General features: G+C 70.1%; 3 protein-coding genes across 3 annotated transcripts; 1 reads left to right on the top strand and 2 right to left on the bottom strand.

Moving 5' to 3' along the window:
- The first annotated feature begins 967 nt into the window (after positions 1-967).
- COQ10A (coenzyme Q10A) lies at positions 968-5,097 on the top strand. Its single transcript, XM_040618883.1, has 5 exons — positions 968-1,119; positions 3,177-3,320; positions 3,400-3,592; positions 3,672-3,773; positions 3,890-5,097. The coding sequence occupies exons 1-5, from the start codon at positions 1,040-1,042 to the stop codon at positions 4,055-4,057; spliced, it is 687 nt and encodes a 228-aa protein (XP_040474817.1). The 5' UTR covers positions 968-1,039; the 3' UTR covers positions 4,058-5,097.
- CS (citrate synthase) lies at positions 4,379-11,058 on the bottom strand. The gene is made up of 11 exons (XM_040618681.1): positions 10,883-11,058; positions 8,527-8,574; positions 8,317-8,424; positions 8,165-8,230; positions 7,950-8,081; positions 7,674-7,862; positions 7,309-7,508; positions 6,925-7,054; positions 6,722-6,823; positions 6,421-6,630; positions 4,379-6,305 (listed from the first exon to the last, which is right to left on the bottom strand). The coding sequence occupies exons 1-11, from the start codon at positions 10,934-10,936 to the stop codon at positions 6,135-6,137; spliced, it is 1,410 nt and encodes a 469-aa protein (XP_040474615.1). The 5' UTR covers positions 10,937-11,058; the 3' UTR covers positions 4,379-6,134.
- An 812-nt stretch (positions 11,059-11,870) lies between these two features.
- On the bottom strand, positions 11,871-15,711 carry CNPY2 (canopy FGF signaling regulator 2). The gene is made up of 6 exons (XM_040618910.1): positions 15,659-15,711; positions 14,474-14,598; positions 14,037-14,152; positions 13,558-13,755; positions 13,198-13,294; positions 11,871-12,396 (listed from the first exon to the last, which is right to left on the bottom strand). Exons 2-6 carry the CDS (start codon positions 14,571-14,573, stop codon positions 12,353-12,355), a joined length of 555 nt encoding a protein of 184 aa, XP_040474844.1. The 5' UTR covers positions 14,574-14,598; positions 15,659-15,711; the 3' UTR covers positions 11,871-12,352.
- Between the last annotated feature and the right edge of the window lie 74 nt (positions 15,712-15,785).

Below are 15,785 nucleotides of genomic sequence, written 5' to 3'. Positions count from 1 at the left end.
CATCTCTGCCCACCTGCAGCCCCCCTGCCCGCTCAGCCAGCAGCACTGCCTGCGTCCCTGCTGCCCCATCCACACCTGCCCTCACAAGCGCCCGGGATGCAGTAAAACACTTCCCGCTCACCAGGCTGGGCGGTTTAGAGGAGTGGGCTGCCACTTCAGCTGTTCCCCACTTGCTTATGGCCCCACGGTCCCTCCCAGCCCCCTGCCACCAGCAGGCAGGCACAGAGCATTGCCCAGCTGTCCCGCATCCATCCCTGGCTTGGAAATAGCGTTAAATCAAGGAACCTGTGGTGCCTCCTGCCATGCTGGGCTGTGGGGCCCTGCGGAGATGGGAGCTCCTGGTTTATCACCTCCTCCCTCTGCCCGGAGAGGGGTGGGTGATGGGGCACAGCACCCAGGGTCCCCATCCCTCAAAATACTGACCGGGGACCATGTGGGCAGGCATGGCAGCACCACCCTGGCCCAGCCGAGCCACGTTCCGAGCAGGAGGCGCTGGGGATGGTGCTGCCGGGGCTATTTTTATCATGTGTTTAGACCTGTCGTTAGCCGACTGTTACCTAACTGGGAACCCAAGGTGACATGAGGGAGCCCGCGAGCAGCTGCTGACATTTCTGCCTGGGAGAAGGGACCTGTGGCACCGGGTGCTGCTTGGACAGGCCGGTAACCAGCAGGGCCGGCCGGTCGGGCTGCCGGCACACAGCCGGGTCCCACGCCCGAATCCAGCCCCCCCAGCCCAGCGGGGGACTCCGAGCCGGCGCTGAGGACCGCGGGGGGCTCGGTTGGGCAGCGGCCCGGGGAGGCCGCTGGGGCCCGGGGAGGCCGCAGCGCCGCGGAATGGGACTACACTTCCCGTCGTGCCCCGCGCGGCGCGGACTACAGCTCCCGTCGTGCCCCGCGCGGGAGGCGCCTCGCCCCGCCCCCGGGCCGTGACGCGGGCGGGCGCCATGGCGACGCGGTGACGTCGCGGGGGGGGTGAGAGGTCACGGTGGCGGCGGCGGCGCCGGTGTGAGGGCAGCGGAGCCGCGTCCCGGCCCCGGTCATGGCGGCCCGGCGGCTCCGCGGCGCCCTCCAGCTCGGAGCGCGGCAGCGGCTGCGGGCCGCGGCGGCCCCGCCCGGCAGGTGAGCGCCGGCGCCCTCACGGGGCGGCACCGGGCGCCGGCACCGGTACCGGGTAGGGCCGCGGGGCCCGGGCGGCGGCAGCGGGGCGGGGGGCCCGCAGTGGGTAGCGGGGCCGGAGCCCGTGCCCGGAGCACGGCGCGGGGCTGGGCTGGGCGTCATACAAGGCCCGGGGGCTCCGGCAGGGGCCCGGGACAGGGTCGCCGGCGCAGGGCGGGCCCCGGGGGGCGATCGGGGCCGGGGGAACCCGGGCGAGGCTTGGGGGCGGTCCCCGCGGGGCGAGCGGCCCGTGGGCCCGGCCTTGTGCCCTCCAAGGGGCTGCCCGGGGCAGGGGGTCGTGGGGGGACGGGGGGGACCCAGGACAGGGGGGCCCGTGACCACGGTGGGTTGTGGCCCCGGCGGCACTGCTGGCCCGGTGGCCACCGGCCCCGGGCTGGAGCTGGGGGACACACAGCCCCGAGGAGCCCCGGGGCTGCGGCCTGACCTTGGGGCAACCCCCGCATGGGGGCCAGGGCCACCCCCCGGGCCGCGAGGGCCGGGCAGGTGCCAGCGCTTCCCTCGTGGGTCAGGAGCGACGTCAGTGTCACGCTTTGGCCAGCCCAGGAGACCTGAGGCCACCCTGCCGTGTCCCCACCGCGCTGACCTCCGCGCCCGGCCACGCCGCCAGGGCCGCTGGGGCTCTGCCAGCTCGGGGCTGGCACCGGCCGCCTGGGGACAGGGCGGCTCTCGTGAGCCTCGGGCCACCAGCCACAGCGCCGGACAGGCCCGCGGTGTGGAAGCAGCTGCAGCATCGTGCCGTGGCGCTGCTTGAGGAGCCAGCTCCACTGAGACCCGCTGCGGCACGCGTACGGCACCGAGCTGCGGTGCGAGCGAGGAGGGGGCCGATGGCCTCGGGGGGGCTGTCAGTGGGGTCCCGGTGCGCTGGGGGACCCCTGGCTCGGTGCAGCCAAGGGCTGTGACCTGGGCTGGCGCCACTCAAACGTACCCACCAGCTTGCTGCGCTGCCTGGCTATTCTGGGAGCTTGGGGGCTGCCAAGCGCCCCGGGTGACTAGTCTTGGCACGGGAACGTCCCCTTCTCCTGGGAGAAGCAGCGGGACCTTTCTCCCTCGGCCACCCGCCCTGGAGGAGAGCTGCTGTGACCTGCGTGCAGGCGCATCTAAAAATACCCGCGCTGTCCCGTGGGGACCAAGTGCTGCCAGTGATGGCTGTCACCGGAGGGATCCCGGTGGGGCCAGCCCTAGCCCAGAGCCCCACTGGCCCTGGTGTGGTCAGGGCTACAGCCACCATCGTTATCTTCCCGCTTCTTGGTGAGGACTGGCTGCCGGGGCTTGGCCTGGTGCAATTAAGCCATTATGAGGGAGCTGATAATAATTGAGGAGCTGATGGCCACGGCATGGCAGGACCCCGCTGCCATCGCCGCAGCTCCAGGGCTGGGTGACACGCCACCCAGGACCCTACTGTGCCTTTGGGGCTTGGCTTCTCCTCAAGGAGGTGGCCACCATTGTCCCTTCCCACCGGCAGCAAGGGCACCGTCTGCACCACACCTGAGGAATGAGACGGGGCTGGGGCAGGACACGGAGGAGGGAGAAGGTCCCTGGGCTGAGCAGGGCTCTGTGCTGCCACCGGAGCCCAGTGCGGGGCTGGGGAGCGGCAGCGGGGGGTAACGGGCAGTTGTCCCCGCACTGCTGGTCTGGATTAGGTGTCCCTGAGGTCAGGTTTCCCCGGCCTTCCTCCTCTTGCGCAACAACAGCCTTGGCAGCAGCCCTGGGACAAGCACTCGGACTTCCCCGGCCTCTTCCCACCGGCCCAGGCAGGAGGGCTGGGACTGGCAGTGGGCGCCTGCTTCGGCCCTGATCCCCCCTCGCGCCCCCCGGGGCCGAGTCCCATCCCGGGAGGCACGTGGGCAGGTCTGGAAGGGGCCCAACATCGTGGCCGTCCTGGGCAGGGGGGTTGCCCCACTTGGCCCAGAGGCTCGCTGGCAGCTCCGCTGCCTGGCACGGTCCCGGTTCCTCCGCTAACGGTCCCGGTTCCTCCGCTAACGGTCCCGGTTCCTCCGCAGGCACACGGCCCTGTGCGGCCTCCGGCTCAGCCGGCTTGGCCGGCCAGCGAGCAGCACCGAGTGGGGGCCCCGGGCCCAACCCAGCCGGTCCTTCCTCAACCTCACCAACAAGCGGAAGGAATACTCGGAGCGGCGCATCATCGGGTAGGTGCGGCGGCTTCCCCGTCCAGCCGGGCGGCGAGGGCCCCCGCGGCCCCGGCTGCAGCGTCCGCTCTGCCCCCAGGTACTCCATGCAGGAGATGTACGACGTGGTCGCCAACGTGGAGGACTACAAGAACTTCGTGCCTTGGTGCAAGAAGTCGGTGGTGGTCTCCAAGCGCACGGGTCATGTCAAGGCGCAGCTGGAGGTGGGCTTCCCGCCCGTGGTGGAGCGCTACACCTCTATCGTCACCCTTGTCCGCCCCCACCTCGTCAAGGTGAGTGTGGCTCCGGCGCGGTGGGAAACCATCCTGGCCGGCTCCTCAGGACCCCTGACCGGCTGCTCCCCCTCCCCAGGCTGTCTGCACGGACGGGCGCCTCTTCAACCACCTGGAGACGAACTGGCGCTTCAGCCCCGGCATCCCCGGCTATCCCCGCACCAGCACCGTGGATTTCTCGGTAAGACCCCAGCTCCGGGCGGGTGCGAAGCTCCTGGGGAGGATGGGGGAGACGGCCCCTGCTGCGGAGACCTGCCCACGCGCTGCCATCCTCACGCCAGCCGCTCTCCTCCCCAGATCTCCTTTGAGTTTCGCTCCCTGCTGCACTCCCAGCTGGCCACCGTCTTCTTCGACGAGGTGGTCAAGCAGATGGTGGCAGCCTTCGAGCGCCGGGCAGCCAAGAACTTCGGTCCCGAGACCCGCATCCCCCGGGAGCTCATGTTCCACGAGGTTCACCAGACGTGAGGGCGGCCCGGCCACCGCAGACTGTGCCAGGGCCACGGGGCTTCCCACCCTGCGCCCACCCTCCTGAGTATTTATTTGAGTGCATCTCTGCTGCCGTTGCCTCAACTTCCCTCCCGGCCCTAGGGGCGAGAAGCAACGCTCCTGTTGAGCGCGGGGGCTGCCGTGAGCCCCCAGCCCCACCACGACGCTGCGGGAGCTGCGTCCCAGCGCTGGACTCCCTGGTTTTGTAGCTGATACTGGTTTTAAGTTTCATTTTAGTTCTTGGGAGCTCTTTTTTCTTTTTTTTTTTTTTGGTTGGTTTTTTTTTTTTCCTCTCCCCCGTTCTGTTCCTTTTAATTCCTCGGCAAGGCCAGAGGGTCCCGGTGGCGGGGCAGCTCCTGGGCCGGCCGTGCCTGGCCCCGCCGAGGAAGGTGGGTGTTCGCTGGGGGGGGACCCTGGCCTGATCCTGCCTGGGAACGCAAGAGGGGCAGGCAGGGAGCGGCCAGGGCAAGGGTGGGGGGGAAGCTGCCAGTGCCCCCTGCTCCCCCAGCTCTTCCAGGAACAAAAGGGAAGGAGAAGGGCGTAGGGGCCGCAGCCGCTGACCCCTTGCCCAGACACTGGAGCTGAGGGACCCCCGGCAGCGCCCGCTCTGCCGCCAGACCCGACGTCGCACAGTTTGCACAAGTCACACGCACAGGGTGGGGATGGGGCATCTTGTGCTGCCCCCCCCTCCCCGCCACCCCCAGCCCCTTGCAGACCCACTGCAGGCCAAGGCGCCGGCGCCGCAGGGACCAGGACGGCCCCGGCCCACAGCCCCCCAGCCACCCCCAGCGTTCTGGTTCCAGCTTGCCTTTCCCTACCTTTGGTGGGGGGACGTAGAGGCCTCTGGCTCCCCCAGCCCAAAAAGCCGCCCGTGGGGGGGGGCAGGGGCTCCCTGGGCTGCCAGTCCCCCACCCCAGAGTCCCCCCGCACCGTTCCATCACCACCGCCAAGGGCACCCTGGCCTTGCTGCCCCAGGAAAGGGCTTTTACGGGCCAATAAAAAGCATTTTCCAAGGGTGAGCCGCCTCCTGGTCCTCATTCAGCACCCACGGGAGAGGGGAGCCGGGGTGGGGCTGCACACCGAGACCCCCCCAGACCCCAAACCAGGCTGGTTCCTGTAGAAGCCACTGAGCCTGGTGCGGCCGGGGTCCCGAGGGGCCAAGCACCACCGTGTCAGCCCTGGCAGAGACAAGAGCAGGACCGGGGGCCTCAGGGCAGCCCCCCAGGTGGGGTGGTGGGCACAGTCGCCTGCCCCCCACCCTAAATCCTACCGGAGCAAAGCTGAGCCCAGGGGTGAAAGTCCTGTGCCTGCTGGGAGGGAGGCTCTGGTTTGTTAATAAAAACATTTATTTTGCATTTTGTCGTTGTTTGTACAGAAGTGCCCGATGCCTGCGAGGGGCCGGGGCTGGGCACTGGGGGGGGGGCCCAGCTCCAGCTGCCGGGGGCATCGGACACGGGGGGGTTCACACAAACACGGGGGTGCGGGCTGGGGAGGAGTGTATCAATTCCCTGCTCGGGGCAGGGTGGGGGGGGGGCTGAGACATTCATTCTTCACCTGCTGCCCCGTGGGGGGGGTGGGGGGAGCCTGGACACGAGTCTGGACTGAACCCCTCTCGGGGTGGGGGGCTGTGGTGGAGGGCGGGGGGATTTGTGCCCCCACAGCCTCACTGGTGGCACCACCCCCCCCCCCCCCCCCAAGCCCAGCAGCGGGGGAGCCGGGGGGCTCCCAGTGTGCGTGGTGCTGCTGGCACGGGGTGGGGGCGCAGGACCACCCCACCCCCCCTCCCCGTTTTGCTGGGAGCGGGGGGAGCTCCGGGGAGGGGACAGCGGGCAGGGAGCAGGGGCGCGGGGCAGGACGCCCCCCCCGGGGCTGCCTCTGCCCTCTCCCAGGGCAGCAGGGAGGGAGAGGAGTGGGGGGGGGGGGGCTCCGCTCGCACCACAGGAGACCCACGGCCGGTGCCCGAGGGGGGTTCAGTGCCGAGTCCGTCCGGGGCCCGGCGCAGCAGCGCAGCGTTCCCTGGGGAGCAGCCGGCCACGGCTCCCTCCCCGTCCCTTCTTTACCCAGATTTGTAGCCCACGAGCTGCATGAGGCCCTTTGTGCTCATGGACTTGGGTCTCTCCAGGGGGAAGCCCAGCGCCCGGCTCCAGATCAGCTGCGAGAGGACGCCCAGGGCCCGCGAGACCCCGAAGAGCACCGTGTAGTAGTTCATCTCCTTCATCCCATAGTACTGCAGGGAAGGGGGGGGGGGGGTTAGGGCAGGGCAGCCTGGCAGGAGGGGGCACCCCAGAGCCCTCTGCACCCCCCCTGGGGAGCGGGGCTGGGACGGGGACCCCCGGGCTCACCTGCAGCAGCACCCCGCTGTGGGCGTCCACGTTGGGCCAGGGGTTCTTGGCCTTGCCCTGCTCCAGCAGCACGTTGGGGACGATCTTGTAGAGCTGAGCCACCAGCTTGAACATGGGGTCCTTGGGCAGGTGCTTGAGGGCGAACTCCCGCTGGCAGGTGTAGCGGGGGTCCGTCTTCCGCAGCACCGCGTGCCCATACCCCGGCACCACCTGCGAGAATCGGGGGGGGGGGGTCAGAGCCTGCTGCCAGCATGGCCCCCCCGCTGCAGTCCCCCCCCCCCCCAGGCAGGGCCAGACTCACCCTGCCGGAGTTGAGCGTGTTCCAGATGAATTCCCGCAGCTTCTCATCCGACACCTCCTGGCCCAGCTCCTTCTGCAGGTTGGTCAGCCAGAGCAGCACCTCCTGCGGGCACGGCAAGCCGAGCAGGGGGTGAGGGCAGTGGCACGCGGACAGGCAGACAGGCAGGCAGACAGACAGACAAACGGCCGCGCCAAGGTGCCCACCTGGTTGGCGAGGCCGTGCAGGGGCCCAGCCAGCCCGTTCATGGCGGCGGCGAAGGCGAGGTACGGGTCGGAGAGGGCACTGCCGACCAGGTGGCTGGTGTGCGCGCTCACGTTTCCCCCCTCGTGGTCACTGCAGGGGCAAGGAGCAGGGCATCAGGCCTCCCCCACCCCCGCCGAGGGCCCCCACAGCCACGGGGGACACCCCACGGAGGGCCACGATGTTCCCAGCCCTACCCCAGGGCCGCCCGTGGCCCCACGCCGCGTTCCCGGTGACGCCCCCGGAGCAGCCCGGGCATGTCCCGGGACCCGGTCCCATCCTTGGCCGCGGGGCTGGGAGTGGTGCTGAGCTCCCACCTGCTCCGGCTGCTCCTCCCGGCCCCGTACCTGTGGATGGTGAGGTAGAGCCGCATCAGCTCAATGAACTGGGGGTCGGTGTAGCCCAGCATGTTGGTAAAGTTGTGGGACCAGTCGAGGTTGGGGTCGATGGCCCCGATGCTGCTGCCCTCGCGGTACAAGTTGCGGTAGATCTTTGCGGCAACGCAAGGCAGCTTGGCGATCAGGTCCATGGCGTCCTCGTAGACAAACTGGGACAGACTGGGTAAGACAGGGCGGCTGCTCTCCCCGGGGGGCCACGAGCCTTTGACCCCCCCCCCAGACCCAAACCTGCACCCACACCCAGGCTCACGCTCCGAGTTGGGATGGCTGAGCACCCCCCCCGGCACCGCGCCCCTTCCCTTCCCCCCCAGTACCTCCCAGTATTTGACACGGTGGATGCCCTCAGCGTAGGCGCGCGCGAACTTGCTCTCGCTGTTGAGCGCGGTGATGGCGGCGCTCAGCTGGGACATGGGGTGCAGGTTGGTGGGGAAGTTGTCCAGCATGGTCACCACGTGGGAGGGCAGCGCTGCACGCCGGGCCCACTCGCGGGACAGCCAGCTCACCTGCGGGGGGGCATGGGGGCTGAGCCGCGGGGCAGGGGACCGGCAGCACATCCCCCCCCCACCTCCACCAGAGCCCCCGCGTGTTACCTGCTCCTGGGTGGGCACGTCTCCCGTCACCAGCAGCCAGAAGAGCCCCTCGGGCAGCGGTTCCTCTCCCCCCGCAGCTTTGGGCAGCAGCTTCTGGCACTCGGGGATGCTGTACCCGCGGAAGCGGATGCCCTAAAGAGCCCGGCACAAGCATCAGCTGCCGTGGCATCACCCACGCCGGGCAGGTGCCTGAGCAGGGCAGGATCAGGCCCTACCTCATCGGGATCCAGAACCGAGGTCTCGTATATGAGCCCCTTCATGCCCCTCATCCCGCCGTACACCTGCAGAAGGGCGGAGGGAGGCGGTTACAGGCGGTGGCACTGCCGGCAGCCCCGGCGTGGCCTGACCACAGCGTCGCCCCGCTCACCATGTCCACCGTGATCTGCCCGATGGCCGTGCTGCCATGCTGCTGCCTGAAGCTCTTGATTTTCGCCTGCTCCTTGGGGATCATGCTGGCAAGGACATCTTTCAGGTTCTGGGAAGAGGGGAGGGGGCGGTGAGCCCTGGCACCTGCGGCAGGGCCAAGGACGTGCCCCCACCACCGGAGAGGGGTAACGGCAGCGGGGGGTCCTCTTACCGTGGCGGCGCTGGCATGGCGGGCGGCAAAGAGGACACACAGTGCATTCTGTGGAAGAGCAGACACACAGACTCGGTGTTACCTGGGGAGAGCCCCACCGTGCACCCCAGCGGCCCCATCTTTGGGGAGGGGTACCCATAGAAGCAGCCCCCAGCCCTGGAGCACCCCCAGCCCTGGAGCACCCCCAGCTCCCCCAAAGCGTGGCACAGCTCTTGCGGCTGGAGCTGCCTCGTGACTCCAGGAAGATCCCATCTCACACGGACGCTGCGCTCGGCAGCTGCGGCGGCTTCCCTCGCCCACGCGTGCCAGAGATCAGCGCCAGGCAGGTTCAGCCGGGCTGGGCAGCACGGGGCTGCCGTGCTGCATCACGCTCATTCACATCACGCCCAACACCGGCCAGGGCCCCACCGCAGAGCCAACGGCCGCGCCGCACGGAGCCAGCGGTGGCCAAGGCGGCTGCGTTTTGCTTCCTGCTCCGCAGAGCACGGAAGCGGCCGCACGAGCGAGCGGTGCTGCCAGCAGCGCCCTGCCAGGCCGGCACCGCTGCGGTTTTCCTGCCCTGGGGAAGCCGATCTTTGTTCCTTGCCCACGTGTGGCAGCCCACGGGGACTCCGGCCGGTGGGAACACCCTGGTGCGGCCGGGAAGCCCGAGGCTGGCAGCATCCCCTGTCCCTGCCCACTGGCCCTGGCAGCACCCTGGGGACACGGGGCTCGCCTGCGCCCAAACCCACTCAAAGCACCCGAAGGGGCACCACGGGTGGGCAAAGGTGACCATGGGACCCCTACCCAGTGCCGAGGTCACTGCGACACCTCCTGGTGCCAGGGTCACTGCGACACCTGCCCAGTGCCGGGGCCACTGCGGTGCCCGGGGGGGGCTGTATCCACACCGGCCCCGTGGCCACCCCCCGGTGCGGAGCTGCGGCAGCGCCTGCAGAACATGACTCGCTTTTTCCACTGGCTGCCAGAAGGGACGCGGGGGGGTGGGGTGGGGAGGGGGGGGCAGCACCACAGCGAGCCCCGAGCCCGGCCAGCCCAGCACCCCGAGAGCCCCCAGCCCAGCCAAGGGGATCCTGAGACCCCGAGTGTGGCTGGAGCCCACCGCCCGCTCCGGACAACTGTGCCACGTCCCCCCGCAACAGGCGGCAGCGGGGGGGGAAGGAAAATGCCGGCAAGAACAATGGAGGCGGCAGCGGGAAGACCAAGGTCAAGGTGGCGGCTGCCACCTTCGGCGGGGGGGTCCCCGCCACCCCCAGTGTCACCCGCACTGCTCGTCCCGGCTGGGCCGGGCTGTCACGGAGGCGCCGCTGGCTCAAGGTCACACGTATTGGCGGTGACACCGGGCGCCGGCTGCCGGGGCTGCCCCAGCCGCTGCGGGCCCCCCCTCCGCCCCCCGCCCCGGGTCTGGGGGTGCAGGGGCTCACCGGCAGCACCGGCCGTGGCTCGGCGGAGGAGCAGCCACCGCAGCTGAGGCCGTGGGGAGGAAGAGGAAGGTGGCAGCTGGGCAGGGTCGGGGGTAGCCCCGGCTGGGGGGGGACGTGGCCCCCCCCGGGCGAGCAGGGCCAAGTGGGGCAGCACAACACGCCCGGCCAGGCCCCGACGCCCAAAATAACGCCCGGTCGATAGAGATGCTGCAGCGGCTGTTACGAAACGCCGGGGTCGCGGCCAAGGCAAACGGGGGGGGACGGCACCGGGGCCACCCCAGCCCTGCACCGGTGCTTGGCCCCCGCCCCCCGGTATCCCCACTCCCCCAGCCCCAGGGCTGGATGGGGGTCCCCTCGCTGTGACCCTTTGCCCTCTACGGCACCGGCTGGCTGGGGATGGTCGGGGGGGATGTGGGGTGGGGGTGGCGGGGGACCCTCGCCCCCTCCTTGCCGGTACTGCCAGGTGGGAGCCCCCGGGGCTGGCGTGGCCCCCCCCGGGCCCGGCGCTGCAGCACAGCCCCACAATGGGCGGCGGGGGCCGGGAGCCCCCAGCGAGGGGCTGCGGTGGGGGTGCGACCCCCGGATGGCGGCTGCAGCCAGAGCAGAGCCCCCCTGCCCCAGTCTGCCAAAAGGACCAGGGGCCCAGCCGGGCCGCCCCCCGGGGTCGGACACGGCAGCGGCAGGGCCGCCCCTCGACCCGCCGCCCGTTCCGGTTGCTGCCGGCGGAGGCGACGCCGGTGCCGGTGCCCACCACGTGCTGCCGCTGCGAGCGCGCGGCCCCGCGCCCCCCAGGCCTCCCCAGCCGTGCGGCCCCTTTAAGGCAGCGCCCCGCCGCGTCGCCACTTTAAGAGCCGCCCCCCCCTCCCCTCCCCCCTCCCCCCCCCCCGACGCGTCGCCCCTTTAAGGCGCGGCGGGGCCGGGGCGGGCGCCCTCACCTTGGGCCCGCGGAGGCGCGCGGCCGCTCGGCTGCCGGCGGCGAGGAGCGTCATGGCGGCACCGGGGCCGGGACGGAGCGGGGCTGGGAGCGGGAGCGGGCGCGGGGCCGGGCCGGGCGGGAGCGGGGCCGGAGCGAGCGGCGGCGGCGGCGGCGGCGGCCGGGGGTCCTCAGCGCAGCGGGCGGGGCGGGGCGCGGCGCCGAGCTGGTTATTAGCATAGCCCCACCCCTGCCCGCCCCCTCGGGGCCGACTCGCTTCCGATTGGCTGCGCCGTGCGACGCGGGGCGGCCCTAGGCAAATGAGGCAGCGGGGCAGAGGGGGCCAGGCTATAGGTGGCCGCCGCGTTCGCCTGATCGTGGGGTGGGGTGGGGTGAGGCGGGGACCACGCCCCCTGACGTGACGTCACCGGCCGCAGTGCGTGACGTCATGCCGCCGCGTCACCCACCCGAGCAGCGTCGGTGCTTTGGTGCCACTCGGCTGTGATGCCAGCCCAGCCCCGTGACATCACCAGCACTCAGCCATGTGCTATGAGGTCACCGGGGCCCCATGACGTCATCCCACACTCAGCCGCTGGGGCCGGAGGTCACCCTGTGGTGGTGACGTCAGGGGGCGGGGTATGGCCACGGGTGACCGTCCCCGCTGACCCCGGGGCATTGCCCTGGTGGCCCTAGAGTGGTGGTGCCAGGGGCCAGGCACGCCCGTGGTGTGGGGGCTGGGCAGCACCCTAGGGGACAGGACCCCCACGGTGCCCCCGTGGTGGCAGGGCTGCCGGGGCCAGGTGACACAGCTGACTAGGGGCTGCCAGGGGACACTTGCCCACTCCGAGGCTGAGCCAGGGCTGGGGGATGCCAGCCAGGCCACCCACGAGGGAGCTGGTGGCACCAGAGACGTTGCCGGGACACGGGGTGGGGGGAGGGGGCTGCCACCGGCATCTCCATGTGCCACTGTCCCTATGCCTGGCCCCACACACACAGGAGCGAGACCTGCCCTCGGGTGGGCCCGCGGCACAGCTGCCGCACAGCCCCTTTATTGCCTGCAGCGAGGGGGGGGGTCCCACAACCGGCCCCAGATGCCTGAGCACCCCACCCTGGTGGGGGCAGCTGAGCCCCGGTGTCCCCTGCCGTGTCCCCTGGCTGGCAGCCTGCCCGCTGCATCGTCCCAGCAGGAGCGAGGGCCCGGCCCCGGCTCCGGTGGCTACCCCGTGGGGAAGCGAGGCCGGTGTCCCAGTGCCCCCGGTGTCCCGGTGCCCCCGGCACCGCAACTGCAGCGGACGGACAGTGAATAAATAGGACAAGAGCACCAGGCCGGCTGCTGAGCCGCGGTCTGCCCCAGCACGTCTGCTGGTTCTGGTGGGGACGAGGTGAACCGAGAGGTAGGGGACGTCTGGACGGAGCCTGGCACCATCCTGGTCGCACAAGGCCGCCGGGGCGGGTCGGCACCGTCCTCCGGAGGCAGCCAGGGTTGTCTGCGTCACAGCTCGTCGTGCGGGATGTGGAGCGCGTGGTCACACAGGTCTGCAGTGACAAAGAGCAACACACTCAGGATGCGGCTGGGCCCCGGGGGACCCATCCCTTCCCCCTCACCCCTGGCCACTGCAGCGTAGGGATGAGCCACGTGCAGTGCACCGGGGCCAGGCACGCCGTGACCCCGCGCCCAGGGGACACCTGCGCTTCCCCCTCACTTTGTTCTGCGGTTAATGAGAAACGCGGCGGCTGGGACAGAGCTGCTGGCCCGGTGTTTCCCCAGGCCCAGCAGCCACAGCCGCTCGGCAGACCCCCACCAGCCTGGGGCAGGCAGGAGGTACCGGCCGAGCCCCAGGGGCAGACCCCCAAGACCCTCCCTGGGGAAGGAGCGTTTCCCCCAAGGTGTGAGCCTGGTACAGAAGGGACCCACCCTGCAGCGCAGGTTACGTGGCCACGTTCATTAATAGAAAAGCACAAAGGTCGCGCCGTGCCCTGACCCCGGGTATTTGTGAGCTGGAAATAGCCCTGTGGGAAGGGAGATGCCGCAGGGCGGGCGCCCGGCCATTGGCTGTGCCAGGAGCCAGGAGCCCTGTGCCGGAGCAGCCGGCACTGACGGCAGCTGCCCTGGCTCGGCCCCAGGCAGCGCAGCCAAAAAAAGCCACATGCAGCTGGGCAAGCACAGGGAGCTGCACCCTGGCGCGGGGCTAAGGGACATCGGGGAGCACCCGCAGCTCCTCAGCATCCCCCCAACTCTGGGCCAGCAGCTCCTCCTCTTCCAGCACCGATGGAGCGGCTGTGAACCCCCAGGGCAGCAGGAGATACCCCTCCCCAGGACCCCCCGGCCCAGCTCACCCGTCCGCTTGCTGCAGAGCCGGTCCTTGACGTTGTCGGCCTCGTGGGAGAGGAATTCTATGAGTTCGTCCTCGTACTCCTCGGCAATGCTCTCACACTGCAAGGGGAGCCACTGGGGGATCAGCCAGCACCGCCAGCACCCGGGGGAGCCCAGAGCCAGGCCCTGCGCCCCCCACCCCAGCCCGGGAGCAGCTTCCTTCCCTCCAGCCCCATGAAGGACAAGGGGAAGCAGCTGGGAGCTGCCGGTGGGACCAGCTCAGCCCTAGAAGGGCCACGGCTGCCCAACACAGCAGGTCCCACCACCCAAAACCTCTGCCAAGCCTCAACAAGACGCCACGAGAACCCAGACCCTGCACACACCGCAAACTTCAGGCTGGAAGCCACGTCTCCATCGATTTTGACCCCGGAGAGGTCCATCTTGGTCCCGTCGTGGGAGATCACCCGGACGTAGCTCTTCCGGTGCGTGGATGGATCCACTTTTTCCCCATATTCCTTCATCTTCTCGCACACCCGCTCCAGCAGCTCTGTCAGATGTGCCTCCGACCGGGCGTAGGGCACCTGTGGCAGGAGCGAGAGAGCAGCGGAATGGGAACACTGGACCAGCACCTTTCCCCGGGAGCTGGGGAGCACCGAGAAAGGGTCAGACATCCCCATGGATGCTCTGGGGCCGCGCTGGAGATGAGCAGCTGAGGAACGGGAATTGGGGCCCATCCACCCGATGCGGCTCCGAGCCCTCTCGTCTCCCCTGGCCTTTGACACGCGGCCGCTGCCCCCACTCCACCGCAGCCTTCACCCGCTCACCCGGCACCGCGGGCCCGTCCCACTGGCAGACTTCTCACCTCCACAACCGACTGGCTGCCGTCAGGGTTGATCCGGAATGAGCCCATCTGGATGGTTTTCCTGGGGTCGACCTGGGCGATCTCCCACTCCAGCTCATCCACCAGTGCCCGACACGCTGCAGTGGACGCAGGCGTCAGCGGCCTGGAGCTAATAGCATCCATCTGCCTCAGCCCCCGGTACTGACACACCTGCGGCTACCCAAAGCCGCTGGGAGGAACTGGTGTAACTGGCGCTGCTGGCCAACGGAGACGGCGTGTCTGTGGGGAGCAGGTCCCCAGGGCCCTTCGGGAGTGTTTGCCCATCCCAGCGGGGTGAACGCGGGACAGGCAGCAGCCACCACAGGACAAGGGGGTCCCACCAGCCGCCCCAGGCCCGCGCTGTCCCATCCCGTCCCGCCCCAGCCCCAGCCCCGCTGCCCTGCCCCAGCCCCCCACACCTCCGCAGTGCAGGTCCTGGCTCCGGCGGGCGCAGGCGGCGGGCAGCAGCGCAGCCAGGGCCACGGCCAGGCAGAGCGCGGGCGGGATCCGGCCCCTCATCCTCACGGCTCCGCTGCTGCGTCACCTGCGGGCACAGGCAGCTCCAGCCCGCAGCCCCCACCCCCGGCAGGGCCCCCCCAGCGCCCCTGTCCCCCACACAGCCCCACTGCCTGCAGGGCTCTGTCCACGGCACTCCCCTCCCCAAAGCCCCCCCCCCCCCCTGCAGGGCCCGTCTGTGCCCCTGGGCACCACAGGGACCCTGCCCTATAGGCTTGAGCCCAGAGCCCCCTCCCCTATAGACTTCAGCCCGGAGTCCCCTATAGAACCCCCTCCCCTATAAGGTCGAGCCCAGAATCCCCTACAGAGCCCACTCCCATAGAGGCTTGAGCCCAGAGATCTCTAGAGTCCCCTCACCTATAGAGCTGAGCCTAGAGCCCCCTCCCTTATAGGCTCGAGCCCAGAGACCCCTTCCCCTACGGACTTGAGCTCCGAGTCCCCTACGGAGTTCCCTCCTCTGTAGGGTCAAGCCCAGAGTCCCCTGTAGAGCCCCCTCCCCTATAAGGTCGAGCCCCAAATCCCTTATAGACTTGAGCCCAGAGACCCCTACAGAGTCCCTTCCCCTATAGCATCACGCCTAGAGCCCCCTCCCCTATAGGCTTGAGCCTAAAATCCCCTACAGAGCACTCTCACCTATAGGGTCAAGCCCAGAATCCCCTATAGAACCCTCTCCCGTACAGGCTTGAACCCAGAGTCCCCTACAGAGCCCCCTCCCCTATAGGCTCGAGCCTAGAGTCCCCTATAGAGCCCCCCCCCCCGTAAGGTCGAGTCCAGAGTGCCCCATAGAACCCCCTCCCCTATAGGCTCGAGACCAGAGTGCCCTATAGAGCCCCCTCCCCTATAAGGTCGAGCCCAGAGACCCCTATAGAGCCCCCTCCCCTATAAGGTCGAGCCCAGAGACCCCTATAGAGCCCCCTCCCCTATAAGGTCGAGCCCAGAGACCCCTATAGAGCCCCCTCCCGTACAGACTTGAACCCAGAGTCCCTCACAGAGCCCCGACCCCTCCAGGCCGGCGCTCGGAGCCCCCGCGGACCCCCCGCCCCGCCGGACCGTGCCCAGAGCCGCGGGCCCGGCCGAGCCCCCAGTACCGCGCCGCGCTCCCGTCCCGCTCCGCCGCCCCCCGCCCGGGCCGGCTGCCCCCGGGCTGCCCGCGGCACCGCCCGGCCCGCCGCGCCGCTCGGCCCGGCCCGCCGCGGGGCAAGGCCGCTCATGGAG

This window comes from Falco naumanni, chromosome 20 (genome assembly GCF_017639655.2).
Source record: "Falco naumanni isolate bFalNau1 chromosome 20, bFalNau1.pat, whole genome shotgun sequence".
In the NCBI taxonomy this organism is placed as follows: domain Eukaryota; kingdom Metazoa; phylum Chordata; class Aves; order Falconiformes; family Falconidae; genus Falco; species Falco naumanni.
The sequence above is the reverse complement of the archived record's forward strand: the minus strand, read 5'-3'. Positions and strand labels throughout refer to the sequence as shown.